The sequence below is a fragment of the Eurypyga helias genome, unplaced genomic scaffold, assembly GCF_000690775.1.
Source record: "Eurypyga helias isolate BGI_N326 unplaced genomic scaffold, ASM69077v1 scaffold32991, whole genome shotgun sequence".
NCBI lineage: Eukaryota > Metazoa > Chordata > Aves > Eurypygiformes > Eurypygidae > Eurypyga > Eurypyga helias.
The window spans coordinates 2,021-29,667 of NW_010229457.1; the positions used below are offsets into that span (position 1 = coordinate 2,021).

The 27,647-nt window shown below is 39.2% G+C and overlaps 1 protein-coding gene across 1 annotated transcript in view; it reads left to right on the forward strand.

The window, feature by feature from the left end:
• Positions 1-2,078: 2,078 nt before the first annotated feature.
• Positions 2,079-27,647, forward strand: part of EPS15 (epidermal growth factor receptor pathway substrate 15) — a gene marked incomplete at its 3' end in the record, with an annotated part of 35,598 nt that continues 10,029 nt past the window's right edge. Inside the window, exons 1-13 of the mRNA XM_010160414.1 lie at positions 2,079-2,109; positions 4,631-4,731; positions 9,912-10,001; positions 10,338-10,385; positions 11,302-11,397; positions 11,831-11,896; positions 12,335-12,460; positions 12,876-12,935; positions 14,536-14,736; positions 16,245-16,390; positions 17,279-17,438; positions 20,852-20,937; positions 26,538-26,610. Coding sequence (XP_010158716.1) covers positions 2,079-2,109; positions 4,631-4,731; positions 9,912-10,001; positions 10,338-10,385; positions 11,302-11,397; positions 11,831-11,896; positions 12,335-12,460; positions 12,876-12,935; positions 14,536-14,736; positions 16,245-16,390; positions 17,279-17,438; positions 20,852-20,937; positions 26,538-26,610 — 1,284 coding nt within the window. The remainder of the gene's footprint in view (positions 2,110-4,630; positions 4,732-9,911; positions 10,002-10,337; positions 10,386-11,301; positions 11,398-11,830; positions 11,897-12,334; positions 12,461-12,875; positions 12,936-14,535; positions 14,737-16,244; positions 16,391-17,278; positions 17,439-20,851; positions 20,938-26,537; positions 26,611-27,647) is intronic.

Below are 27,647 nucleotides of genomic sequence, written 5' to 3' on the forward strand. Positions count from 1 at the left end.
AAGGAGAAGGAGCTGTTCCTGTCTCACAAACTGTCATCTGTTGTTGGAAAACTCAAGCTATAGCCAATATGGGGAGTTGTATTTCTGACCTTCCAAGGAGGGTTGCTTCTCTGGCCTGCTTAATTTGGGGAGAAAGAAAGAACAGAAAGCTGGAGATGCAGAAGATGCATGTTGAGAGTGGGGAAGATAACATTTGTTGAAAGCTGGTGTCCTACGCACACTCAAATACTTCACTCTTGGAAACTGAACTTGTGGCTTATTCTGCAAAACTGCCGATGCGTGGTTGAGGAGGAAACTCGCGGTTCGGGGTAGGACTGTAAGGGAGTACTCAGGCAGAAGGGGAAGGTAACTTTTTGTGTTTGTTTTCCTGATGTGAAATACTTTTTGTGAAAAATGTGGTAATCATCTCAAAGTAGTTGTGGGCTGCTTTGGTAAACCGGTCCAAGTTACGCGACATCAGTTTGTATCCTAATGAGCTGCAAGTCTCAGTTCAGACTTCAGTGTTTTGTCACTGACACCTGTCTAATGCATGGATTCACGTCTTGTTACTGAGGTACATAGGATGCAAATACTTACAATAAGAATGGCAGTCTCATAGTAATACAGAATCATAGAATGGTTTGGGTTGGAAGGGACCTTAAAGACCATCTAGTTCCAACCCCCCTGCCATGGGCAGGGACACCTTCCACTAGACCAGGTTGCTCAAAGCCTCATCCAGCCTGGCCTTGGACACATCCAGGGATGGGGCATCCACAGCTTCTCTGGGCAATGTGTCCCAGTGCCTCCCTTCCCTCTCTGGGAAGAACAACTTCTTGATATCTAATCTAAATCTCCCCACTTTCAATTTAAACCCATTACCCCTTGCCCTGTCACTGCAGACCCTTGTAAAACATTATATATGTTACATATAATGTAGAGCCAAAGTTTTTGAGATGTCTGACGAACTTCTGATTTCGTATTTTAAGGAATTAATAAAATGTTAAATTAAGATCTTAGTTTGTTCTTTTTGCTGGGATGAGACATCTGTTGTTCCTCTTTCTGTCCTCCAAGAAAGATGAGAAAATCCGAGTATGCATGTGTGTCTTTAAACTTGTGTGACGTGGAGGCTGACTGCTCCTAAAGCAGATAGGACTTAATTATATTTTTTTTGATTGATTGATACTGCATCAACGCTGTTAGAGAGTAGCTGCATCTCGGAAGGCAGCGGAGCTGCTCTTTCATGTTACATAGGCTTCCTTCAGTACTGGTGAGAAGATGGTGGTTTCCTGTAGTGATTTGAAAATTGAATCAAACCATTCTTAATTATGCAGTGACAGACATGTACAGAGAGAAGGTGGCAGTTTCTGTGCATGCTTCAGCTGTTTCATGGGAATGGAAGTGCTGATTTTTGAAGTACTTGGTAATATGTGTATTTATAGCAAATATTTTTTTGTCTTTACTCTTGTTATTGCTGTGGGAGATGTGCTTGGTTATAGAATGGAAAGTGGTAGGAAGCTTTACTGTGGAACACGTCAGGCAGTAAAGCAATAGCGAGGAGAGAAGAGCCAGGTTGATTATTGTCTGGAAAGGGCATTGTGAGAAAACCAGTCTCAAACTTCAGGAGGGAGCTGCAGCTAATGGTGGAAGAGCATTGCAAGGAACTGTTTGCGTGCATTCCTCCGTCCCTTCCCTTCTTGGAAACGGAGAGCTGAGATTCTTAGTGTTTGAGGAACAGCTCTTCTCCATACTGAGTGTTTTTGGGAACCAGGAAACAGCAACGGGATGGCTACACGAAGAACATCTACAGCCAGATCGTGGTGTTTGGCCTGGAAACTCTTAATTTTGATCCTAGAGTTTTGCATCGTGCTATAATACAGTATTTTTGATTTTAATCACGATAGAAAGGGAGAAACAAGCTATTTTTATCTCACTGGTGTTGGAGGGAAAAGTTACTTTTGTTTTTCTCAGTGGTCAGCTTTTTGTTTGTTTTGAAGCCTTTTTGTGCGAAGGAAGGTTGTGGATATATGGGGAAGACAGACTGGTAGTAGTAAGTAGTATCCTATTGCACCTGAAGGCAAGTGTGCCAGAGGAATGAAAACATGGGGACACTGACACCAGAGGATGAAAGAGGTGGGTGTCCCTGAAGGTGTGGTTTATTTCGGGGGTTAGTGTTCTGAAGTGCACAGGTTTGTTACAGAGGTTGTAATTACTAGAACAGACATAACTTTGAAGTGATAAACTTTTAAATGGAATCAGAATAATTATTTCTGGTTTTGTACACAGTGGAATCTGACCTTTTCTCTCTCCCTACTTTTTGCATTGAAAACAAGTTAAATGTACTCTGCAATGGGTTGTTTTAAATCCCATAAAAAGGATTTTGCCAGGTAAATTCTACAGCAGCACTTTGAAACACGTGGAGCAGTATTTTTCTTTTTATCTTAGATCAAGAATATCCTAGACTATATTTGTATCTGTTGTTTTATTGCGAGGTGCACTCTGAAGGAAAACCAAGTCTGTCGCTAGTAAAATAGCCTGGGAGGTGCTTTTACTACTACTATTCTGTTTGGCGTCACAGGAAATTCCTATTATTGCAGTGATGCTGACGGTAAAATGAATATTGGAAACACTAATGGAATAAATTAGAATTACTGGTTTGTACTCCAAGTACTGAATGAGAAGATTGTTTTGCACTTAGTGTTTTCACTGCAGGACTTCAACGCGATGTTTCCTGTCCAGGGGTGACAATGATTGGTTTGGCTGTAATAATGAAACACTTGGCTGAACAAAGGGTGATATTGGGCAAGAGGGATGGTGCGTGAGAGTTGATATTTGTAGCGTATGCGCTGGCCAACTCTGCTCTCCTTTTCTGCTCGTAGCTTTAATTTGAGTCTCTTACATTGTCATGAAGTAATACTTAGTAAAGTATTTGAATGTTTAGGAGAACAACCCTTCTAGACTGCTATTCGAAGTGCAGCTGAGTTGGTAGATACAGCATTTGAGGTTTAGTTAAGAAAATACAGTATAGAGCATGGTGGAAAGTCAGTGGAAGTGGTGTTTGTATATTGCTGTTACGGTAGTCAGAGGTCTGGCAAAACCTGGATGTCTTTCATCAGGCTATTTTAAGGGACGTGTAAACACCTGCTTCGTTGGTGGCTGCAACAGTAGAAGTCTTTGGGTACCAGAGCAAAGTCAGAGCAAGGTGAAGGTATATAAATGGAGGTATTGCAATGAGTACCAATGGTGTCTTCCCAAAATATGTAGTTTTTGCAGATGCCAGGATCTGGATAAGAGTTCTGTTATTTCTAGCTGTTCTCCCTAATTTATCCTTCAGGATGTTCTGGCCATACTGCACACTTTCTGTAGTTGAACGGGATCATGCTAAACCCCTGATTTCTACCAAATTTCCCCTCTTACTGTTATTTGATAATTGGCATCTGTGAACATCCAAGTGCTTAGCCCGAAGAGCAACACTATTAAGTGTTGCTATATGAAAAAGTGTGTGGTTTTACTGAAGCTGCCACCATTTATCCATGCTGTAGTAAAGTGCTTTCCGCAACTGTATGACTGATGACAACATCTAGAATACTGTTGGCTTCTGTATTTCAATGCAAACCTCTAAATTTTAAAGCCAAAGCTACCTTGTTTGGAGCCAGTTTGTACAAAGGTCTGTAAATCCTGGGTTTTAAGGTCGTATTCCTCTTAAGGAGGAGTATTCTGGTTTTGGATGATACTCAAATTTGTGTGTGTTGGGTTTTTTTTATTGTCTAATTAATTTGTATTATGCTCAGTTGTTCCAGCTGGGTTTGTGAGGGCAACACATCATGATGGTTCTAGGGTTATCCTCTGCACAGATGCACCCAGTCACACACCGAACCTTTGGTTTAGGCCACATGCACTTCATGAAAATAGTACCGGATTTTGTGTCTGTTCTTACGTCGAGGAAGAGAGGTGACCCTTACAATACATTTCCTGGGAATCTCCTGAGTATTTGGTGTAGGCCAGGATACTCAGTTTTGTATGGTTTCAAGCCTTTAGCTTTAGAATCTCTAAAAATGGTTTAAAAATAAGGGCCTTTTCCAAAGAAGGTGTTTTATCCTTGTCCACCTAAGTTCAGGTGAGCACTGAATGTCTGGTAGATGACAGTGGAATTAAGGCAGAAGCGCTCTCTCATAAGGATGCAAATTACAAGAAACAAACTTAAGTTTTAACTTACTTTTTTTTAAAAGTTGCACCATTGCTATGGATTTAGTTGTGAATCCAGGAATTAATTTGGGTATCTGAATATTTTACAGGCTCCTTGCATATGACACTAAATTCTACAGAATGATGCAGTGCTTAACAAAATAAAATTATCTTGCTTTTTATTCATTTGAGAGCACTTCCAAGCCTGTATTGTTTCAGGTTTCTTCTTTTGCCTATTGATGATCTTGCCTAAGAGCTGTTGTTTCACACTGCCTAACCCGGTGACCGTTCTGATAGTAATCTGATAGTGGTTAGTATCACTGACTTCAAACCAAGAATTCAGTCTCGTAAAAGTTACAGCATGAAGAGCTGTCATAGTCCTCATCATTCTACAGAACAAATAAATTATGTAAATGCTTAATACTTCTTTAAGAGAAGTAAAGAGTGTTTGCTGTCTTTATTTATCCAGGGAGAAGGGAATTGAAATACAGATCTTCAGACTTAACTTTATTTCTCTCTCTTCTACAGCTATCGAGTGCAAACCCTGTGTATGAGAAATTCTACAGACAGGTATGTATGCTCTTGTTGAGGGAACAAACTTAATATTCTTTCTTTGAAACACAAAACACTTTTCTCATAGACTTCAGCATGGCCAACTGTGTAAGCAATAAAAGTTCAAGGAAAATTATTCTGCTTTAAATTTTTTTTATAGTAACTAACACTTAGGTCTGAGGTATATTGCTATAAATTCAATATTGGTTGTAAGATGACTAATTTGCTAGGGAACTGCCAGGTATGTAGGACATATCACTGTACAGTTAGACTGGTAGCTCTTGGAGTGGAGTAAATTCTTGCGAAATACTGTGTTGATAGGTTCTTTGTCCCTTTTCAAAAGGGAAGCTGAATTTCTTGTGTTTGTAGTGCAGTCAGAGTTACGTAAGACTTGGATCACTCCGAGTATCTCCAGAGGTTCTTACAGGATGCTTGTAAGGAGTAAAATTCGGATGGAAGGCCGCTGAATGCCAAAAGAACACATGTAGTTCTTGTAGCTTCACTCAACAGATACAAATCTTTTTACTTTGTAGTGTAAAAATAAAATATAATTATAGATAAAAATATACTAATATAAATTTTATTTATCATCTGTATTTTATATTTGGGCCCAGCAAAAATCAAGTATATTGATTCCTATAAATACAGCTTTTTTGAAAACTAGGTGTTTCAACTACTTTATAATAGCAATATTTTGTATTGTGTCTGGTGTACATTATTGTACAAACATATATAAAAACTTTTAAGGAAATTTAAGTGAATGACTGTAAAACAATTAAAAATAGATTTTTTTAAAATTTTTTTTAATAAGACCTGACAAGTAATTGATGAGCCCTGTAAAAAAAACAGCCTTCTAGGAAGTTTTTTCCTTTGTGCAACTGGTAATGCTGTTTATATGACCTATTTATTTAGGAACTTCTTTTGGGCATCAACATTATAATGCAAGTGTATCTGCTGGGGAAGAGAGAAGACCATGATTTCTCTCTATGCTCCATTTTTGGGTTGTGCTTAGAGAATTAGTCTCATTATCGAGCTCATAAAACAGCAGTTAAAGTGTATCAGCCTATGATGCCTGAAAAGATTGAGCTTTCTATTATACTTTAACAAGGGTTTTTCTCTGCTGCAGGAGAGTAGCAGTTTTGAAATTGCTGAGCAAGAAGAGAGAGTTTGCCTTGAGCTAAGTTCAGATGGCTCATGAAGGTTGAAGGAGATAGTATCACTCTCACAAAGTTTTCCTTTAGTCTGATGGACAAATCCATTGTGTGTTTACCTCTGGGAATTAGGTTAAAAGCCCTAGGAGAATCCCATATTATGGTGACTGTTATATGGTCATGAGAAAAGGCACAAGACTCATTTTTTTTGCATGTCAGGTTTTCTAGCTCAATACTACTGACCCTCACTGTTACGTGCCATCTTTGCCACATGCCTGCCTGTCTCTTCCTCCTGACTGCAATTGCTTAACCACTGAAATGTGAAGCAAAACGTTGGATAAAGAAACTGAATTTAAGCACAAATGTGGCAGTGGCTCCTCAGTCACTTAGCATCTTGTGCTTGTGTTGGAATATATAGCCTAGTGAAATTGGAGCACTGTTTGTTGTCCACCAGTCTCAGTAGTGCACAGGACCAGGGATTCCTTGAATGTGATGTCACTGTTGGTGAGGATGTGCCAATGGATTTGTTTTCCAGAGGGTTAGTTTTCTGACTTGCTCAGCGAAACTCTTTTCTGCAAGCATCTGTCCTAAAGAGGAGCTTTAGAATGTACTATGTCTGAAGACTTTCAGTTGCACTAGACAACTTTTTCCTTCCCTCCCTTAGATAAGGAGATGTCAACTTCCGGAATAGAAATAGAAAGACATTTCCCACGTTGTCCTGTGGTGTTGGCAGAGCATGTTTTTATTCTTTCATACCAGAAGCACTTCAGAGCATTCCATGCAACTTGAGAACAAATTCCTCACCTGAATTAGATCTGATGCTTAGTACACTTCCAGTTCTACCCCAAACTTAGTAATTCATCTTGCATAACATGTTGTTGGGGCTTTACCCCAGACGGCAACTGAGCACCACACAGCCGCTCGCTCGCTCCTCCGTGGTGGGCTGAGGGAGAGCATTGGAAGAGTCAAAGTGAGAAAACTCCTGAGTTGAGATAAAGACAGTTTAATAGGTAAAACATAAGCCACACAAGCAAGCAAAGCAAAGCAAGGAATTCATTGCCCACTTCCCATGGGCAGGCAGGGGGTCAGCCATCTCCAGAGGAGCAGGGTTCCGTCATGTGTAATGGTTACTTGAGAAGACAAACGCCATCACTCCGAACGTCCCCCCCCTTCCTCCTCCTTCCCCCCGCTCCGTATGCTGACCATGACGTCATATGGTCTGGAACATCCCTTTGGTGTGGTCAGTTGGGGACTGCTGTCCCAGCTGTGTCAGGACAGGAAAAGCTCTGCCAAGTTTGTGTAAAACTGACAGACGTTAGCGATCATCTTTGTGTGGGGGTCAAACTTAGGCCAAGTTTCTGCACTTTTTTAATGCTTAGTGAGCATCTCCATCCCAGCATGCCAGACTCAGTAATTTGTAAAGAAATTTAAATCAGCCCTTTAAAAAAAATAGGTACTAAAATTTAAGGAATTAGTTGAACAAAAAGCAACTGTGTCCGTAGCAGGTTAATTAAGAATCCTGCTTAAATTCCTTGAAGTTACCTTCTTCTGGGTTGGAGGTGAGGAAATAACAGAAACATACAGCGGTCGTACTGTGTTAATGTGTGACTTTCACGAACGAGTAGAAACGTTCCAGGCTGGAGGCTTTCTGAGTGGATGCCAAGATCATGGTGTTCATTATGGGCAAGGTCAACTCCACTAACTGAAAAAGGGATTTGATGCAGTGTCTTCATGACTTTTTGTCTGTGATATGGACAGCGTGCTCATACAGGCTGAATCAGACATTTCGACATCTGAGGAGCAGGCTAACTACACTGCTGTAGTGTTTGTAATTTTGTTGCTCTGAGCAGGGAATCTTCAGTTATAGGAAACAACCTCTCCTAATTAAAATCATATTAGTTATGTTGGAAACAAAGATGTTTTCACTACCGTAGAATCTTTTAGGTTGGAAAAGACCTTTAAGGTCATTGAGACCAACCGTGAACCCAGCACTGCCAACCAAGCCCACCACTAAACCATGTCCGTAAGCGGCTCATCCACACATCTCTTAAGTATCTCCAGGGATGGTGACTCCACCACCTCAACTTCCATGTCAAATGATGTTTTTGGTATTGCTTTCAGAGTTTTTTGTTCACTTTTAGAAGCAACTTTGTCTACAGACAACCTTCATCAGCTGCAGCATGCTTTCCAAACGATAAATTCTTCGCAGCCTTTCACTAGCTGGTTCTAAGCTCCTCTTTGGGGGCACCTTTTGTGTGCCGCACCTGGGAACTTGAAAGGTTGGTCTTACGTTCCAAACAAAATACTGAATGTAGTCTTTGTTTAAACACAAAGCTGTGAGACCGTAAATGATGCAGTGTACCATCATCATCATCAGTGTTCTGCTGTATATTCCCAAACTTGCTGTTTGATCTGAAGCATCACTTTTCACTAGGCGTTCTCAGGCTATTTCAGACAGCCATGATGACTCTGTGTTCAGCAAGTGCTCAAGACCCACTGATCTTCAAAAGGGAGTACTGGGAAATCTGATGTTAACATCGAGTTACTCTTTCTGTTCATGTACTTCAGTTGTCCGTGCATGATCGCTTCCTTGTATGATTTCAGTTTTGGTTGTGTGTCTCTCCAGGAAGTGTGGAAAGTGAGTGACCTCTGTTGCCTCCTTCCTGTCTTTTGAAAAGTTCATCATGTTGCAAATTCCTCAGAGTTTCAGGGCATCTCAGCTGATCAGGAATGAGAAAACCGGTTTTGAAGATAATGTTATATGATTTTTGTCTTTAAAATGTAATGTATTATTTGATCTGTAGATCTTGTAGGACCTGTACAGCTACTGTCTGATGTAGTGAGCCTGACAGTTTGAACTGACTGAAGATACCCTTAGTCCTCTTCTCCATACTGTGCCATTTTTGGGTATCCTTTTGCTGTAGGCTTTCAAAGATTTGCAGCTTTTCCTCTATTTTCCTTCTCCTCATGTCTGTGATGTAAATTTTACTGCTTGCTTCTTCCACCTGAAGGCATAGCTGAGGTACTGTTTTCATTTAGGGACTTGAATAACAACCTATTTTAAATATCTCCCTATTGATCTGGGGAGAAATGCATGGTGGCTGATATTCTGCCAGAACTACCACCACCTTCTTCATTGTTTAAATAAGTTTTGCTTCAGGGAGTAAGCATTTCCCTCTTCTGGGTAGAGGCATCTTCAAACTGAGCCTTCTTTTTCAGACCGTAACAGTAATGAATTCACAGCTGGACAGTTAAATGGTACCAAACTCGGGGACTTCTCTGTACTTACAAATCAAATGCTTCTCAGGCCCCAAGAAGAAAATCCTGTGATTACAGATGGCTAATTAGGTTCAGATGGTGGCCTAATGGGGACAAGCTTCCCTATCTACTGTGTAACTTGAAAAACTCTTGGGCTTTTGTCTGTACTTGAAACTTTCTACTGGAGAACTTGAAATCCAGGCTTAATTAGTAGTTAGCAACTCACAGCAGTGGACATGTGATTGTTTGCACATGTATTAGTTGGGTTTTCCCTCAGTTTTTAAGCAGAATTAATCCGAATCTTCACTGATGACCTATAAGAGTAAGTTTGTGTTGGGGTGCTGGCTCGTGACTTGGGAAACCTGTGTTACTTCTCCCCAGACTGGGTCATTGAGGAAACGTTCTTTCTCTCTGTTTTAGTTGCATACTGACAGGTGGAAATAGTACGTGTGTTTTTATGGAACATTGTAAAACATACTAGAGTGTGAAAGATGCTTAGAATATATATGGATAATACGTGTTAAATTTAGCGGTGTTAGTTAAGATATCAACCTCCAAAGCCTGTCTATTAAGATTAAATCTGGAGCAGCTAGTTCAAATTGTCTTCTAACATAATGCTATTTTTAATGAAAGGGAGGGTTTTCTTAAAAAAAAAAAAAAGTCTGAAGATTTTTCTCAAAGTGAGTATGTAAACTTGAGTGTTATGTGGCAGCTTCTTGAGAGCCTGTGTTAGAGATTCCATAAATTCCAAAGCTAGTTTGTTATGTGAGGGTTTTCTTCTTCTCCCAGGTTGATTCTGCTAATGCTGGAAGAGTGTTAGCTTCTGACGCAGCTGTGTTCTTGAAGAAGTCTGGATTGACAGATTTGGTACTTGGAAAGGTATTTAATGACAATTATTTCATTATTCTGTCTCTTGCTACAGTTGCTATCCCGTGTAAATTGAAGTACTTGGTGGTGCTACAGGACACGTGATCTTCCCCAACGTGTCAGTTGTGCTATTCAATAGTTTCCAACTTCAGTATCATTGCTTATTTTACTATGCATGTGGCGTGGTGGATATCAAACCAATATTTAAATTTGTCACCACAAATAAGTGCTATCATGAAGTTAAAACCTGAGCTTTCATCCAAGAATGCGTTGTTCAGTGGAGTGAGAACTTGCCAGCTTCCTCTCAGTGTTGTAGAACACTTAGTATCTGGTTTTTTTCTGTTCTAGATTTGGGACTTAGCCGACACTGATGGCAAAGGTGTCCTGAACAAACAGGTACGATTATTCACATGATCTGTGATGTTACTCTAACCATTAGCAAGCCTTGAAATACGATAAAAGTTAAGATTGCTGGTTCAGGAAGGTAGTTTTTTGAGATGAATTTTTTCAGATTTTTGTAACGAGAACTAGATATGTACTTCCCACGTCAGTGGAAGGTCGAATAGATTAAGCAGCCTTCAGCTACCTCATCAGTTTTTCTTCCAAGCCATAAAATCAGCTGCTGTATAATACAGTGTACTGAGGAGCGATTTAAGGGTAATGTACTGTATGTACTACAAAGGTGACTTTTCCATTTGATTTTGGAGGAAACATTGCAGAAATTAAAATTACTAAAATCTTCAAAATTCATATTTGTCTAATTTTGGTGGACTTCACATTACCACATTCTGTTTGGAGTTCTTCCAAAGCTGTGGCTATGAGCAGCATGGTCGGACTTGCCTGTCAGCGGTGCTGCTGGAAAGCTCTCGCGTGCATTGCCGTTCGGTTTGAAGTATGGTTAAAGAACGGCCCAGGAGAGCTACCTGCTTCGTACCATGGTGGGAAAAGGAGGAGCTTGTAGCACCCACCAAACAAAATGTTTTCAGACTTCTGCTTTTAGTTCATTTTTCTTGCATGCTGTACCTTTCCTTCCACCCTCTCCATCAACTGCCACCTTTGGGATCAACTCGGTTCCTCCAAGATAAACAACTGTAATTGCTACTTTAAATTTTCATAGAAGAACTGGATGCTGGCAGCTGACTACAGCAGCCAGGAGGTGTCTAAATGCTTGGAGCTAGTAATGACAAACTTTGCCTCTCTGAAGGAATTTGTGATCCTTTGTGTATATAGCAATACTAGAAAAGCTCATAGTTACTCTGAAATTTGAGTGTTTTCATATCATAAATCCTTTAAAATTTCCTTTTTCCTGTAGGAATTTTTTGTGGCTTTACGACTTGTAGCATGTGCACAGAATGGATTGGATGTTTCCCTGAGTAGTCTTAATTTGCCTGTTCCTCCACCAAGATTTGTAAGATTTCTTTTTTAATTTAATATATCAACTTAGTAATAAGAACTGCTTTTAAATGAACAATTAGGAAGGTTTGGTGTAAAGATCAAACTGATCTGAAAGTGGTGGTGTAGGGCAATAGGGCCCTATGATAGGGGAAAATCAAGTACTGTGGAATAAGGTGCTGCGTGTTCTAATGCGGATTTGAATATAAAATGATGTAGGATTTGAGCGTATATGGTATTTGTTCTATTGGTGTTGTCTTTAATAGAAGAAATTTAAATTTCTTATTGTAAACTTTGGTATCCTTAACTAAGGTAGGAGTGACTAAAATGCAGTCCTGGCTTTGCAAAGGAGCGCCTTCTTAAATAAGGGAATGGTTTAGTGGGGTCAGGACCATTTCTCTTTTAATGTGTGTGTGTCTTTTTTTTTTTCTTTTCCTGTTTTTCTTTAGACTGATACTAGTAGTCCTTTGCTACTCAGTGGAACAGCATCAAGTGATGTACCATGGGCTGTTAAGGTAAACAAACCATCACGCTGTTACCTAGAACTATGATGTGGTTCGCAAGAAAACACAAATTTGAGGAAAAAATGGTGCTATTGGTAGCTATAAAGTATGATAAATTGCCATTCGTGTCAAATCTGTGATTGGGCTAGTAGACCTAATTTGATGAAAACACTAGTCCCTTGGCAAATCTCTGTGTTCAGAAATTGAGTTTATCAGGAATAGTTACCTGAAGCCATGAAAATAATGGAAGGGTAAATCTCACTGGGTTTTGGATGAGTCTGTAGCTGACTTAGAAATAACATCTTTTTCATGTTTTCTTTTAAACAGCAGGAACCGCTGTCTGTGTGGTTCCAGCTGTGACTGTAAGATAATACTTCTGAAAGAACTACTGCTTCTTAGCCTACAAGTCTGACTATTTCCATAAGTAATATTTTTCTTCTGCCCCTGCAGCTGGAAGACAAGGCCAAGTATGATGCTATTTTTGACAGCCTAAATCCTGTGAATGGACTGTTGTCAGGTGATAAAGTGAAACCCGTACTCCTTAACTCAAAACTGCCAGTGGATATCTTAGGACGAGTAAGAATATCTTTCTACTTAATTGTTAATTCACAAATGACAACAGTGCTACACTCAGCAATATTGCTTTTCCAGACTGAAGATTTGTAGCAATAAGCCTAACTTTTAAATACAGGTGTAACTGTTAAACTATTAAAAAAAAAAATAGTTTGATTGCCTCTTACCACAGTTTCTGTTACGCGTACTCTTTAACACTTTGTTTAGGGCAGGGTGCCGCTAGTGCACTCTTTCTCCAACTTAAGAATCTTTTTTGTATGGTTTACACAAATATATGTTGGTCATTGAAAACTAATGCTGTTAATCTTGACAGAACTTAGGATATGGTGTAGGGAGGCTGGCTGTTCTCACGCTTGTTTTAAATAGGAAACTGCTGCAGTTGAGGCAAACATCCCTATATTCTGCTTTTTATTGGTAGGTGTGGGAATTGAGTGATATTGACCGTGATGGAATGTTGGATCGAGATGAGTTTGCAGTTGTAAGTATCTTCCGCCTCTTGGGATTTTGAAAGCCTAATGACAGAGGTTTAAAATAGATGCATTGTGAATTAATTTTTTGACTGTATGGTTCATTTATTGCCTTTATTCGGAGACCCTAATCAAGTTTTAGTACTAGTTAATGTTTCTGTCAGTGTATGGACATCTCTCATTACACAGCAGTAACCTTCTTGGTGGGCTAATTGAGCCATTAAAAACTTGTACCTGAGATTTGATGTCCCATGAAGAGACTGAGTGATTTCACTGGATGAGTTTTACCTTAACCTTCAGTGTTTATAATACTTGAATGCCTCAAGATATCTTTGAGGAAAATTTTAAAGAAATAATCTATAAATTCTTCAAAAGCTCATAGCAAGTGAAGAATTTGTACACTATTAATGCCTGGACTGATGAAAAAATGTAAGAAGTGGTAAATAAGTTTTACTTCCTCCAAGAGATGGCAAGTGAGAAGACTGGGAGGCTCTTGCTTTTGAAGAATCTGTTAAGTCTTGAATGTGATAGTATCCATGCATCAGCTTTTTCTGAAAGCTTCCAGCCTGTTTTCACATGTAAGTGAATTGGAGAGGAAGGAATTTTATGTTCACTCTGGAGGAGAGAGTTTCATTTTACGCAGAGAAATAACAAACCTAAATTTAAAGGTTTGGAAAAGCAAACAAAGTATCACAACTGCATTCTGCATTGCAAGAATCGTGGAAAAGTGATACCATCTTTCTGTCCCCAGCTGGGACTAAAGCCAGCCTTTAATTTTGATTTCTACTAACTAAACTATTGTTCATCCTTTCAGAGTCAACATTTAAAAAAAATAAAGTTTATAATACCTGTTTAATTACCAAGAACTGCCATTATTGACAATGTCGAAACCGTGCTTTGGGTTTTTTTGTAATGTAAATATGAATTTACCTTTTTCAGCTGTCACGTATATTTTTGAGAAAGGATAAAAGTGTAAAAATTGCTTTCTTGAGTATTGTTCTAGTCGTCTCCAGGCACCTGCATGCTTCAGTTTCTTGTTAAACCAGTTCCTTTAAGACCCAGTAGTTAACAGTTAGTCTACTTGGATTCCTGGTTTTATACTGTAATTCTTCAGACTCTGGCTTTGAGATCGGAGGATTGATACGCTCTAGGCAAATGTTGGAGGTAAACTGATAATCTGTAAAGTATTGTAACATTTATTTAAGATGCAGTTCTGTGTCTTGAACAAGTCACGGAGTTATTAAAACGTACAACCACAACAAGAGAATAGTCTCTAAATGGAGCGACTCCTGCAAAAACCAATGAATGTGTTCAAATGGAGTGTTTTAAACTCCCAAATAAAATTCCATAACTGGTGGTATAAGATTGATAATAATTAGGGTAGTCTTTTAAATGTTTTGAGAGATACTGAACTTCATTTGCTAAGCACTGAACCTCAAAAGAAAGTAGCAATGATAAACACAGTTCAGAAGCCAATAAGCTGCAGTTCAGTTGAGGGGGGTTGTAAAGGCGAAACATGAAAAAATGCTACAAGGTTATTTCTTAACTAATTCTTTAATTTATATATATACTTATTTCTTACATATTTACACACCTTGTTTCCTTGTTCAGGCCATGTTTTTGGTGTACTGCGCTTTGGAAAAGGAACCAGTGCCAATGTCCTTGCCTGCAGCTTTGGTGCCACCATCCAAGAGAAAACCTATTAGTGTTCCAGGAGCAATGCCATTAATTCCACCTTCAGCAGCTACCAAAGAGTCTCATCAGTCCTTGCCACCTGTAGGCATTTTAGCTGCCAAAACACCATTGACACAGGTATGGTTCAGGAGTTACTTGGGGTGATGTCCGCTCTTAATGCGGTGCTTTGGAGACTGCCTGTGTGGAAATTCTTGATACAGGTTTTTAGTTTCTTTCTTGTCCTATCAATTGTTTGATGAATTTGACAAGGCTGATGGGAAGACCAGGTGGAGAGCTAAGAAATTTATCTTCTGCTTTTTCTGGGTGTCTTCTAGTTGGATAAAAGAATATTATTTAGTAAACATTTCAAAAATAATTATTTCAAGGCATCAAGCTCAATGCAAAAGGTCAGAATATTAAGAAAACAGTTTCATAGAATCATAGAATGGTTTAGGTTGGAAAAAGCCTTGAAGACCATCTAATTCCAACTCCCCTGCCATGGACAGGGACACTTTCTGCTACAGCAGGTTGCTCAAGACCTCATCCAGCCTGGCCTTGAACACTTCCAGTTGAAAAGTGTAGTCCAGGTATGCAGAACTAAGTGTTCTGGCTGAAGACTGACTGGAACATGGAAAAGTTCATAAAACAAATTGGGGCAGGCGTGTCTGTGCCCACATGCCTGCGATTTGAAGAAGACATTCATGAAAACGCAAGCAGTGGGAAAAGGAGACAAAATGTCTGGTTTATCCATGTAAACACATGAGATTTGCTGTGTTTCTAATGTAATTATTAAGAAACACCCCCCTCGCCCCACAAGCATCTTATTTAATCCTGGTCATTTTAGAATGCAGAATATGGGAAAGTATCTTTCCAAGTAGATTATAAGTTACTCTGTTCAAAATAAGAAGGTTTTCATCTGGCAGTGTACTTGGTAAGTCTTGCTGTGTGTATCACAAAGCAGTGCTGCTCCGCGCAAGTGGTTCAGTGCGTGTTTTGTGTGCAGCACCACTGGGCATTCATCTAAGTGTCCTTGTGCGCTGAAATTAATTAGTGTCCACAATGAACCTGAAGGCATTTCCACTCTAAAGACCCAACCACATCTTTGTGGCTTGGTAGCTTAGTGTGTGGAAAAAATCTTGAGAAGCATCTCCTGTCTTTACTTTCATTGGATGTAAATTCTGCAGTTTAGAGTGTGCCACCTATTACCTGTCTGGGCTTGTGCAGTTCTTCAGTCCCTCCAGCTAAAGCTCTCCAGCTGCGTCAAGGAATAAAGTTGGTGGAGCCAGGCAGTGAGCAAGACTTTGGCTGCACACAGGGATGAGCGTACAGCCCCGTGCTCAGGGGTGTGGGATCCAGGGAATGCTTTTTAATACATAGGCAGAGAGGTGGAGCAGGATCAGCCAGCCTTGGTCCCTGACTGTTGTACATACTTTGCTTCTGGAGTTCCTTGTGGATCTCTGTGCATCTCTGTTTTGGAAGATAAAACTGAGTCATGAACTAGGCACCTTTATCGCTTTTTAAATCTGTGCTGTAGTCCTTGAATCCTGTAACTCTGAAAGTAACTGTCTGGAAACAGAATGGTCTGTATCTTACTGTTTTGGTTTTTGTTTTTCTGTTGGTGTTTTTCCCTTCCCACCCCTCTTCAGTGGGTTGTATCGCCTGCAGACAAAATTAAGTATGATGAGATCTTTGTGAAGACTGACAAGGACATGGATGGATTTGTGTCAGGTGTGGAAGCCAGAGAACTATTCTTGAAGACAGGACTGCCTTCTGCTCTTCTTGCACATATTTGGTAGGGATTTCTTTTTTTCCATGACAGCTGTTCCAACGATGGCATGGTTCTCGTTCCTTCCTGGGAGCGTTTTCACAAAAAGTGCTCTGTATCTGGAAAGTGAAAGTTGTTTTCTGTATGTAATAGCATGGCCTCTGTGTAAGCAGTGGTAACTGACGTGCTTCTACTTTTGGACAGAAACGGGGAAAACATCTTTATGCTATGCGTCATCTCCTAGGGGAGGAAATAAAGTGCCCGACCACAGATTGTTACAAACAAATACTGCAGTGCAGCTAAATCCCTGTCTGTAAGAATCATAGTGTTGCTGTGTATCCAAACACACATACTGTCTGTGTACTGGTAATGAGAATTATCTGTACAGATTTCTTACCATGCAGGATTTATTGCACATTTAATTCGGCAACTTGTTCGTCTTTCATTACAGCTAGTAGTGACACCCACTGCTTTTTTTAATTCCTTCCCCACTATAAGCTATTCCAGGGCACTCTGGTAGGAAAAACTTATTTTTCAAGGTACGGTTAAGATAATCTCTAATTTAGGAAAAATAGATAAACCTGTGTTGGCTGGGAAAGATCTTTAATTTAGAAGGTACGTCAGTTAGAGGTACTCAGGTGGTGTTAGTGACTCATAGCCCTGATTCTGCCTTTCAGCAGATGGGAACTTACTCTAGGAGAGCTGTGGGCTTTAGCATGCAGAGAGAAAGTGGTTGTGTGCGTTTGAGTAATGATGCCTATTTATTACCATGCCTTACTTCTATATTGCATTTTTTTTAGAAGAGCAGATGCACACTAGCAATTTTCACATTTTTAAGCAACCTTAAGTGCACTACACAGGGTTACACTTGCAGGATGGAGGATTTGAGTTATTTCATTGTGCATCTCTGTACAGGGCGCTCTGTGACACGAAGGACTGCGGAAAGCTTTCAAAGGAACAGTTTGCTTTGGCTTTCTATTTAATTAATCAGAAGTTAACAAAGGGCATTGATCCACCTCAGGCTCTGACTCCAGAGATGATTCCACCTTCAGACAGGGCTGTCACTTTACAGAAGGTAAGGACGGGTTTGCCATTTTTGGTATAAATCTCAAAGAATGTTAATTTCAAAGGTGACGCAAGAAAGGCCTCAAGTACTGGCATACCTTAAAGTTATCGTAATATATAGAGTAAAACAAGTCTCAAGGGCAAAGAATTGACAAAACACTGTTCCATTCATGTTTCAGAACGAAGCTGTCATTTATTACACCTGCCAACCAAGCGGAGAGATCTTATGTTGAGAAAGCATTATTTTCTATTTTGAAAGAATAGTCTTTCTACTGTCTACAGAAATTTCAGTTTGCATTTGAAATAACATGCACAAGTTCAGTGTTTGTCTCCTAATATGTTCACAATTACCTTTTTTACATTTCCTTTTTAAGAAGTCTGGAAACAATGCAAGCTAAATAAAGTTTAGGATTACATATTTAAAGTTCTAAAAGTGAATGGTCCCTCATTTTGTATTTCAGAGAGTTTAAATGTCATCATAGTCTGTTGATTGCCATCTTTCTTAACCCAGCAGTAGACTCTCAAGTTGTATTTATCAGAGTGGTAGAGGTCATCACAAATTCTTACTTGTTCTACGCATCACAAAGTCTGATGTGGGTTACCTTTTCTTGGTTGTGCAAAACATTGACCAAATTCTACAACTTCCTTAAACAGAATGAAAAATTTGCACCTGAAAAAAAGAAACTCAAAAATTTGGCCTTACTTTTGAGTTTCTGTAACTGGTATCTAATTTCTTTTTACATTCTGTTTTTAAAAAGTAATTGCTTTATTTGCAACTCTACTAATCTTTCTTTATATGTTTGCTTTCCTTTCTATGTCTCTTTTCTAGTTTGGACTGTTTTTTCCATTCTGCACCACTCTGCTTTTCATCCTTATTATTCTGTCAGTTTGTTAACTCTGCTTTCTCAAGGTTAGAGAATCTTTGCTTTTCTAATATTTACTGTCTGTTGGTTTAATAATGAACATCCTTCTAAGGCTCTCACATGAGCATTGGAAGAGCGCAGCACTTCTCTAAAGTGTCGCAGTGTGTTGCATTCTCAAGTTATTGCTGATTTCCGTTGTTGTTCATCTGGAGGAACCCCGAGGTTCTTCCTTGAACCCAGACCTCTGTGGCTCTTACCTGTTGGTAATATGTGCTGCTTAAACTTAAAATGCTGTCTGTCTTACCCTGTTGAAATTGCTGGGGAGGTGGTGCCAGAGGAGTAACCCCAGGTGGCAGCTGACAGTTACCGGTAGGACTCATGCCCAGGGTTGTACTGATCGTATTGCAGGAGATGTAGCGATCAGAACGCAGCAATGAGATCAGTGTTGGTTACTGCTCTTTTCTGTGCATGAATTGTTTTTCTAGAGAAGACATCAGTGTGATGTTGGGCTTTTTTTTTATTTGCATTACTGTTGTGAAAGAAGGTAAGAGGTCTTTTAGTTAGCCCTGTAAATCCTTACCAAGAACTTGCTTCACTAGATTGAGCTTGAACCTTCAGCTCATTTTGAGCTTTCTCAAAGGAGATGATGTCTTGTTGATACGAAAGAACCTGTTTGTCCAAGGCTGTTGCTCCAGAATTGAACCCAGAGGGTACAGGCAGTAGCTTTTTGCTGTTTTTCTTGGAGTGGCTTATGTTGTTTTTAAAAAAAAAAATTAGAAAACCTTCTGATTTGACCAGTATGAAGGTAGTAGCAGAAATATCAGTTAACTATAATGGTAATCCATTATGTTTTTAAAGTAGGGAAAAAAAATGGTAGATGTTCAGCATGCGTGTGTATCTATACTGCTGTTATCCAATGTTTGGTTTCCTTACGGAGTCTCATTACCACAGGACTGTAACTTCTGTTTCCATTTTGAGGCCTGAGTGCAGGTCCCGGGAGTGGGACACAGCAGCAGTCTAGTCCTTGGTGTGCTGTGTTTCTTTACCTAGAACTGTTTGTAGTCACCAAATTGCACGTGCATTATCAGCCCTAAAACTTAAACTTACATGCCATTTCCTCTTAAACAATTTTGGCAGGAATTGACTTTTATTCCTATTTTGCTTTAAAAACTTGAAGCGTTGTTTGTGTGCATGTTGCAGTGTCGTAAATGGCAGCAAATAGTTCTAACTTTTGTCTCTATCTTGTTTATTGTAGCTAAAAATGTTGGCTTTTATGTTCCTCCCTGGCACCAGTTTTCCTGAACAAATGAAAATAAGACTGAACTACACTTTATTCATATTCAATGCTGGTGTTAGTGTGCAGAATGTCTTTAACTGATGAGAGGAGGAAGTCTGAAAAGAATTTGTACTTGTAGCTCCATGTTTTCCTTTGGTCCCCTTCCTAGGAAAAGTAAAGCCTTTCTGGTTGGAACACTATGAGCAACTCAGCAAAACTCCTGTGAAATTCCTTTAGAATAGGGTTCAACTTCGTAGCTGTTTGCCCAATTGAGCAGCTGGGCACTAACCAACTTAAGAATAGCAGTTTGGAGGTTTTTTGTGTCATTCACTCTAGTAAACTATGCATGAATAATCTATAGTTCTGATGAATAATGTTGTGCTCAGATTTACTGTTTAGGTCTTTTCATGTGTTTTTTTTCCCCCAGAGTAGAAGCTTGACTAAACACTCAGTTAATAGCATCTTGATTTATCTTTAGAGAAACTTCAGCATTTAAAGACTTTTTGAATTGTATGTATATACTTTTCCTCTGAACTTTGTGTTTGTCCTGGATGATTTTATTCAAGGCTTGAAGGAACTGGTGTATTTATGGAAGGTAGTTACAGTGACAGCGACGTCCAAACACGTTCATGTTGTGATGAACATAAGGCACAGTAGAACCATTACAGTATTTGCTAATTTGTGTCTTCAGCATTTCTTCTCTAGTCATTTAGGTTTTCAAAACCAATAACTTGTTTTATAGTGGTTGTCTCACTACACAGACATTAAATAAACGGGAACTCATGTCCATCACTTACCTATGACTTTGTATTATCAGCGTTTCCTTCAGTACTCTGGAGGCTCACATTAACGAGCGTGGTATCACTTAAAGCATTGCAAATAAGTGTCTGTACTTTGCAACAGGAGGATCACCAAGGTGAAGAAATATAAAAGTAGTAAGCAACCCAAATGACTCTTAAATGAATGCTAGGGAGCCAGCTAAACATAACCTGTAAGATAAATCTCACTTTAGAACTAGATTCTTTTTTTGTATGATCAGGTGCTCCTGTGCTTTTGTGGAAAGTGTCTTCAGGAGCTCAAACTCTGTTTGAGTTACTAGATGCATTGGATGGATGTTGTGTTCTGCTGATACAGCAGCTGGACTGTTTTTGGTTGTTCAAGATTGAAATACAGTGCTACCAACACTTACGAAAAGAGAATAGCTCATGCTCTCACAAAAAGTGATGTGAGTATAGCTGTTGGGCAGCATAAACTATAAACTAACAATGTTTATTTTTCTTTCAGAGTACACAAGGACTGAATTCTGTAGCAGATTTTTCTGCAATTAAAGAACTTGATACACTGAACAATGAAATAGTGGACCTGCAGAGGTAGGTAAAGGAGGAATAGTCATTGTTGCCTTAGATTCAGTTGCGCTACTTACTGTTTTTTAAAAATAATTCAATACATAAGGGAAAACTAGGTGGTAATAGTCTGCTTTGCTAAAATAAATGGTTAGCATGTCTGTAATACTTCTACTCTGATCAGTCAGGTGAGTGCAGTTAATAACAGCAAGGCTGGGAAAGGTGTGTATGTCTCAGAGAGCTGCTTACCTTAGCATCCTGAGACGGAAATAATCTCTCTTTATTGGCAGATGAGAATGGAGCAGATCTTTAGGATGCTGAAACCATGATACAAATTTGGGTTAGTGTTCTTTGATTTGTAAAGGGAATTCTAAGGACTTTTTTTTTCTAGTGGCAGAAGGGAAGTGAGATGGGAAAGATCAAGAAGCATGTAGGGTACAGAGTGGGAAGATGACAGTTTCTATATTGACCTCTGCTAGGGTTTTGATGGAGGTAAAGATGGACATGCTTCTCTTCTGTTTAGTAAAGTTAACTGTTGCACTGAGAAAAGCTGTTTTAATTTGAGGTGTGCAGACCCTTGAGTTCCACTAATTATTTCTAAGGTAATTAAGAAGATGACTTGAAGTGACGGAGAAAATCAAGTTCGTATGTTTATATATACTGTTTGTCTTACTCTCAAAACATAGCAGGTATTTTTCTTCAGCGATTATTTTGGAAGTATCATAAAGGTACTGAGAAAATTCTGTTAAGAACAGTTAATTTACTATTTTATAAGTGAGGGTGCTTTGCCATAATGAAATCTGCCTGTCTTAATCGTGTCACTGGTAGGAATGATTTAATTCGGCAATATGTCAAAGCACAGTCTGTTTCCTAAATACATAAATGTTTTTTCACTTCAGCTGCTTATTCTCCGTCTTATTACTCCCACTGCCTCCTCACTTCTCCCTGCTCTGCCTTCCTCTTGTTCTTGAGGTTGTATTAGTTCCAGTTTTGGCGTCTCACATTTATGAACCTGAAATATATTTTTCAGTCATGTATATTTGCTGTTTGTATCTTAGTGAGAAATAAATTGTTCACTAGCATAATTTTTTTTAGATGAATTGGTTTTCAGTTGGTGGGCTTGCAGCCGAACATGCAAGCCAGGCTGTGTCTTGCTTTTTTTTTTGTAGTGTGAGGATTGAAGGAACCATGGCTTTGGAAAGTCATTGCTTCCATTTCCTCAGTGGTAAATCTACTTGGACAATTATTTAAAACACATTTGAATGATATCAGATTGTTGGAGATCTGGTAGAAACAACTATTACTATGTATTTATTTTTAGAAAGGGAAAAATTTACTTGTGTGTGATGTAGAGGTTCAGAACAGAACTGGATTCACAGTCAAAGGCTTAGGCCTGTATCGTCAAACTGAAGTATAATAGAGGCTTGTGTGGCTCCTGTGAGAACAACTAGCAAACTCAATGTCTTACTTGACCACAACTCACTATATTTTTTTCTTTTTTGCAAGAAAATTAATTTTTGATGACTTGGAAACCCTTTAGCCACCGTAGAAGTGTTACTTGGTAGCAGAGTTTCTGTGCCTTCCCTCAGCACAGGTAGCAGAGCTAGGCAGTAGATTAATCTTTGTGGTAAATGTAGGAAAGTTCCATCTTTTGGTAAATCCATGTTTTTGTTAAAACTGGTGAAGTACACTTTCAATCTTGATAGTTATCAATCAAAATGGAATTTAAACTTAAGTTATTGTTGTTCATCATTAAACAAGATCTGTTGTTCAGCTGTTGAATTTAATATGTAATCATTTTACTCCACAATTCCATTGAGAAGTATCCATGAGAACTGCATTTCTGAGACCCAGTAACAGAAATCTAATCTGTTTTTTTAAGCCTACTTTAAAAAAAAAAAAAAGGCAGCAGAGGAAATGCCTCAGAAAAATGACAATGTCTGGAAAACATAGCTGTTTCAGAGAGGTGGTGTGTTTGGTGTGTTTGTGGCTCAGCAGTTTGTGTGGGAAAGATTTCCGGCACCCAATAGCTCTTTTTAAATCTAATTCAATAAAAACAATGTCAGGAAGGTGGAGGTTGGGGATCAGATGAGGAATAAAATGCAGAACACTTATTAGCGAGGGCAATTTCCCTCTGGTAGGGGGAATGATTTGCCTGGGGACGTTGTGGAATCTGCATGATTTGGAGCCTGTCAGCACTGCTGCCTGTAAGTTCTGTTTCAGTTGCACTATATTTTTAGAAAGCTATTTGAAGCTTTTTTGATCAGCATTGTGGGAGGCTAGACCAGATGTTTTTAATATTCTTTTTTGAGCCATAAAACCTTTTTCTTCTCTAGCAAACCCGGCTTTGCTTTCGTGCATTCAAAGCTAGCTACAGCCCATGAGTCAGTGGAATTTCTTCAGGCTTTACCAATACTATGTTCCTCTGTAAGCAGGTGAAGTAGTTGAGCTTAACTTAGTATGTCTCACCAAAGATGCCATTCTTCACGTATGTTGGACAGCAACAGTTATACTGTCTTGAATATAAATCAGGTTAAAAGGATCGTAGAGCTGGTAAGCTGAGCTCTCAAAAGTAAGGAAATGGCAAATGTCCCCAGAAAAACAGGACAACCTCTCCCTGCCACACGCTTGCATCAAGCCTTTGTGTCAGAGTTCAGAGATCTACCGCTTCTTAGCAAAGCGATGGTAAGAATTGCCATGTAGGCAAGATTACCTCTTCTAACCTCTGGTTTGGGACTGAGCTCGGGGGCAGCTGAAAAGGTTGGGGGAACACAGGGGAGAAGGAATTAGGCAAACCCTGGGCCTTTTTTGTAGCATGGCCAAATTGAAGTACTACTACACTGGAAATTCCCCAAATCAGAAATAATTGGGCTGTGAGTGTAGGTAATGCTACCAGCCCTGTGAGTAGTTGTCTGTCACTTATTATGGAAAAGAGCTATGGTTTTTTGCTTTTGTAGCTGAGATGGTTCTAAGTGTTTGGCCATCAGGAACCCTGGCCAGGGTTGGTTTGTATTTGGCCTGAATGCCTCTACTGGCAGGGGGACTCCTCAGTTGCCTGCTGTCATAAATACTTGCCATATCCCATTTATGAATTACCTCATTCATGAATTAGTATAAAACGTATGGATTTACTAAGCTTATTTGCTCGTAAATCAGGGACTGTCTGCACTGGAGAAGCCATCCATTAGTTTGAGTTTTTTTTTAAATCAGTGCTTTTAATTTCTTTGATATGAGGTTCTCCTGACCTGACTACTAAAATGCGTAGGGAAATTGTAATGCTTTCATAAATGGACTTGAGTTGGTTACAAGTGTCCTTTATTGGCAAGACCACAGTTCTTTTGGGGTTTGTTTAGGTGTTTGGTGGTGGTTTTTTTCCCCAAGTGATAAGGGGCTTTATGATCCAGAAAATGTGTCATATCCAATAAATCAATTTTATTGCTTAGTTTTGTTTCTTTCAGTTGCTGGGCATTCCTACAAGGGCATGCCAGATAGTTTGTAAAAGAAATGGAGGCATTCAGAAGAATTAGTGAATTAAGTAGGTTTGTGTTGTCTTATTTTTGAAACAAAGATGCATTACTGGGAGGGAGGAGGGGATGTGTTATGTGTAGACTGTCTACACTCAGCTTGTTTTCCTTTGTCTGAGACTGCTGCCTAAGCTTTTGTTCTGCCTGACAATATTTCTTTCACTTGATTTTTTTCCAATTCACTGTTTGTGTTGTGATTTGGCCAGTGTAAGCTGCCTGTGGGTGGGTGTTGTATCCTGTTACTTAGCATGGACCAAATTGCAAGGTTTAGGTACCTGGCTTCTGTTGAAATAAGAGGGATGTGATCTTCATCTCTGACAGCCTCTGAGGCATATCAGTGACATCAGTGTGGAAAGGCTGTATATTAAAGCATACACAGCTCCTCGTGTTTCTATTTCCTGCTCAGTTTCATACCCAAGCAGGAAAAATAACAAGTATTTGTTTACCTAGTCAGTTATTCTCTTTTATCTTCAGTCAGTATGCCTGAATGTTTGCTGTGCTTGATGTGTCTGAGGGCTTGAAGGTATTTTTCAGCCTGACTTGTAATGAGATCTGTGGAAGTGCTTTATTGAGATTGAGACCCTTTGTTCATGGAAAGTTACAGAAGGCAAAATCATCAGAACTTGTTTCTACCCTGTGTTGCAGTGCTTTAACTACCAAAGTACAACTATTCTACAAATACCGGTTTATAGAGCTAGAGGAGTGTGCTGTAGCTTTGATGGAAATGGTAAAGATTTCCTTAGAATTTCCGTGATAGTTTTTTTCTGATGAATGGAGAATGAGGAATTTTGTGAAACTTGAAGGTTCACACTTAACGAAATAGCTTGCCGCCTTCCTCAAAGTCCCTCTTTCCACATCTTTCCTTTTCCTTCCATGTAAACCTTCCCTATGGGTACATTCAGGTACTGAGATAAGTAATAGCAGAACGTAATCGGTATTAAGAATTTTTCAGAGCAGATGTTCATTTCAGATCTCTGACAGCTGGGTTTTTTTTGTTTTCCACTGTAGATGGTATAGCAGTAAACAAGTAAGAGGTAAGGAACTTAGAGTAAATCTGCTTTCCTTTGGAGACAGAAATGCTTTCTTCTGTGTTACAGAAGAGTAAACCTTAAGATCATTAGTTTTAGATTGATTACCAATTTGCTGCTGTTAAAATATGAAGTTGCCTTAACTGTACTAGTAAAATAATTTGGTAGCTTTTCACCATGGTATCGTATTTAGAAATGGTAGGTTTGTCATTGTTCGAGTTCTAACTTCTCATGTGTGTGCTAATTTATGAAAGTAAATATCTGTATACAAAAGAGACTGTTAAAACTGTAAAGCTTAATGCTTTTCTGCATCTGTGAAAGGAGAAAGGACTCCATATACTGTCTAGAGAGAAATGCTGTTTTGTTCTTTTTAAAACAGTAACACTTCTGAGTTGTGTGTGGGTGATTTTTTCCCTTTCTTAAAGCTATTGTTACGTCTGACTGCCAAGAATTTGTTGATGATAATTCCCCTGTCATCAGTAGTGACATTAAACTTAAATGTCTGTAGAGACAGACTTGATATGACACAGCAAATAAGTGCATGTGGAGTCTCTAAGCAGACAGTGATGGGGGCAAGCCAGCCTTCCTTCCGAGCGAGTACCGACAGCTGGATCTACTGTCTGATAGGCAGGGTTAATTAATCGGCTAGATTGGCCTGCTGGAAATGTTGTCTAGCTGCTCTTAGCATAGGAATTGCTGTGTTTGCAGGGGTTAATAGATGGAATCTGATGCAATCCCTCCCACTTCTCCCAGCAGTTTTCATTAGACAAGTGCTCCATAGCAACAGTGAGATCACTGGAGACAGTATTTCATTGATTTCTCCCTCCCGCCCCCTTCCATTTTTGAGCCATTCTTATCACTGAAGTGCAGTTGGCTGAAAAGACCTTTTTTTAGGCAGAACACTTATGTGGGCTTCTGTCTTGTAAATAATTTGGAAAGCAGAAATCCCTTACCTCTTTTGTGTTTAATGTTTCACTATGTATTTAAAGAGAGATACAGGCTTAGGGGGCTGGATAACTGTACCTGCTGTAGCTGATGTTCTTAAGTATTCTTGCATTGTTTGCTGGTCTTCTAGGGAAAAGAATAATGTAGAGCAAGACCTGAAGGAGAAAGAAGATACCATCAAGCAGAGGACAAGTGAGGTCCAGGTAAATAAGACACAAAATTACTGTTCAGCACCATGTGGTGCTTTAATGGCAGTGGGATTACCGAATCCTGAGATCACATCACTTACTCAGTGATGTGATCATCACTACGAAAAGGGAAAAAAAATGATGGCAAGGAAAAGGAATGTCCTTTGAAGTGTATTGTCAGTATGAATGTGAGGTGGTGTAGGTGTGTATATTTATAAACTGTGCGAGCTCCTAGGATGTGTAGCATGCATTGAGTTAAAATGAAAAATACTACAAAAGAATGGATTTCTTGGTTGTTTTTTGGTGTTTGTGGTTTGGTTTTTTGGGTTTTGTTTGTTTGGGTTTTTTTAGGAAAGCTATCTAATGTATAATTAAAACTAAAGAAGACAGTGTAGCATTGCAAATTAATAAACTGAAGTGGCTGAATTAAAAGGTCTTGTATATGAGGCTGCCTTTTAAGGGTCACAGTAATCTCCAGCTTGGGAGGAATGTTGCCTCACATTAATTTTGCCTAATATAAGTGAATTTTTAAAATCTGTTTGATTTTTATTTGAAAGGATGAAATTGAATTTCCAGAAGAGTGGGAAATTGAAATTTTGCAAATGTCTTACAGGGATTAAAATGATACAGTCAGCATCAGTGTTGAGGGTGCTAACAGTCTAGCCAAGCCCCGAATTAAATGCTGCAAAGCAATATTTCAATTTAATTGCAAGCTGCAAAAGCAGCTGGAGTTGCTGCTTTAAGAAAAAACTTCAGTGTGATATCTGATCACTTACATTTATTTCTACATTTATTTTAGGAATCCTTACTAGTTCAAATAATCTTTATTTGATCAAAATCAAATAATGCAGGATTTCTGCATTTTTACTTAGTGTTGGGTAGAAAAAGAGCTGATCTATTACAGCTGTTGTGGGGTTTGTGCTTGGCTATTGAATATCCTTAAAGACTGGATGATAATTAATAGTCTGACCTTTCAGAAGAGAATCAGATGCCGGCCTGTTAGTCACAATGGCAGCCAGAGTCAGCAGCTGCAGGGATGCATGGAGAAGATG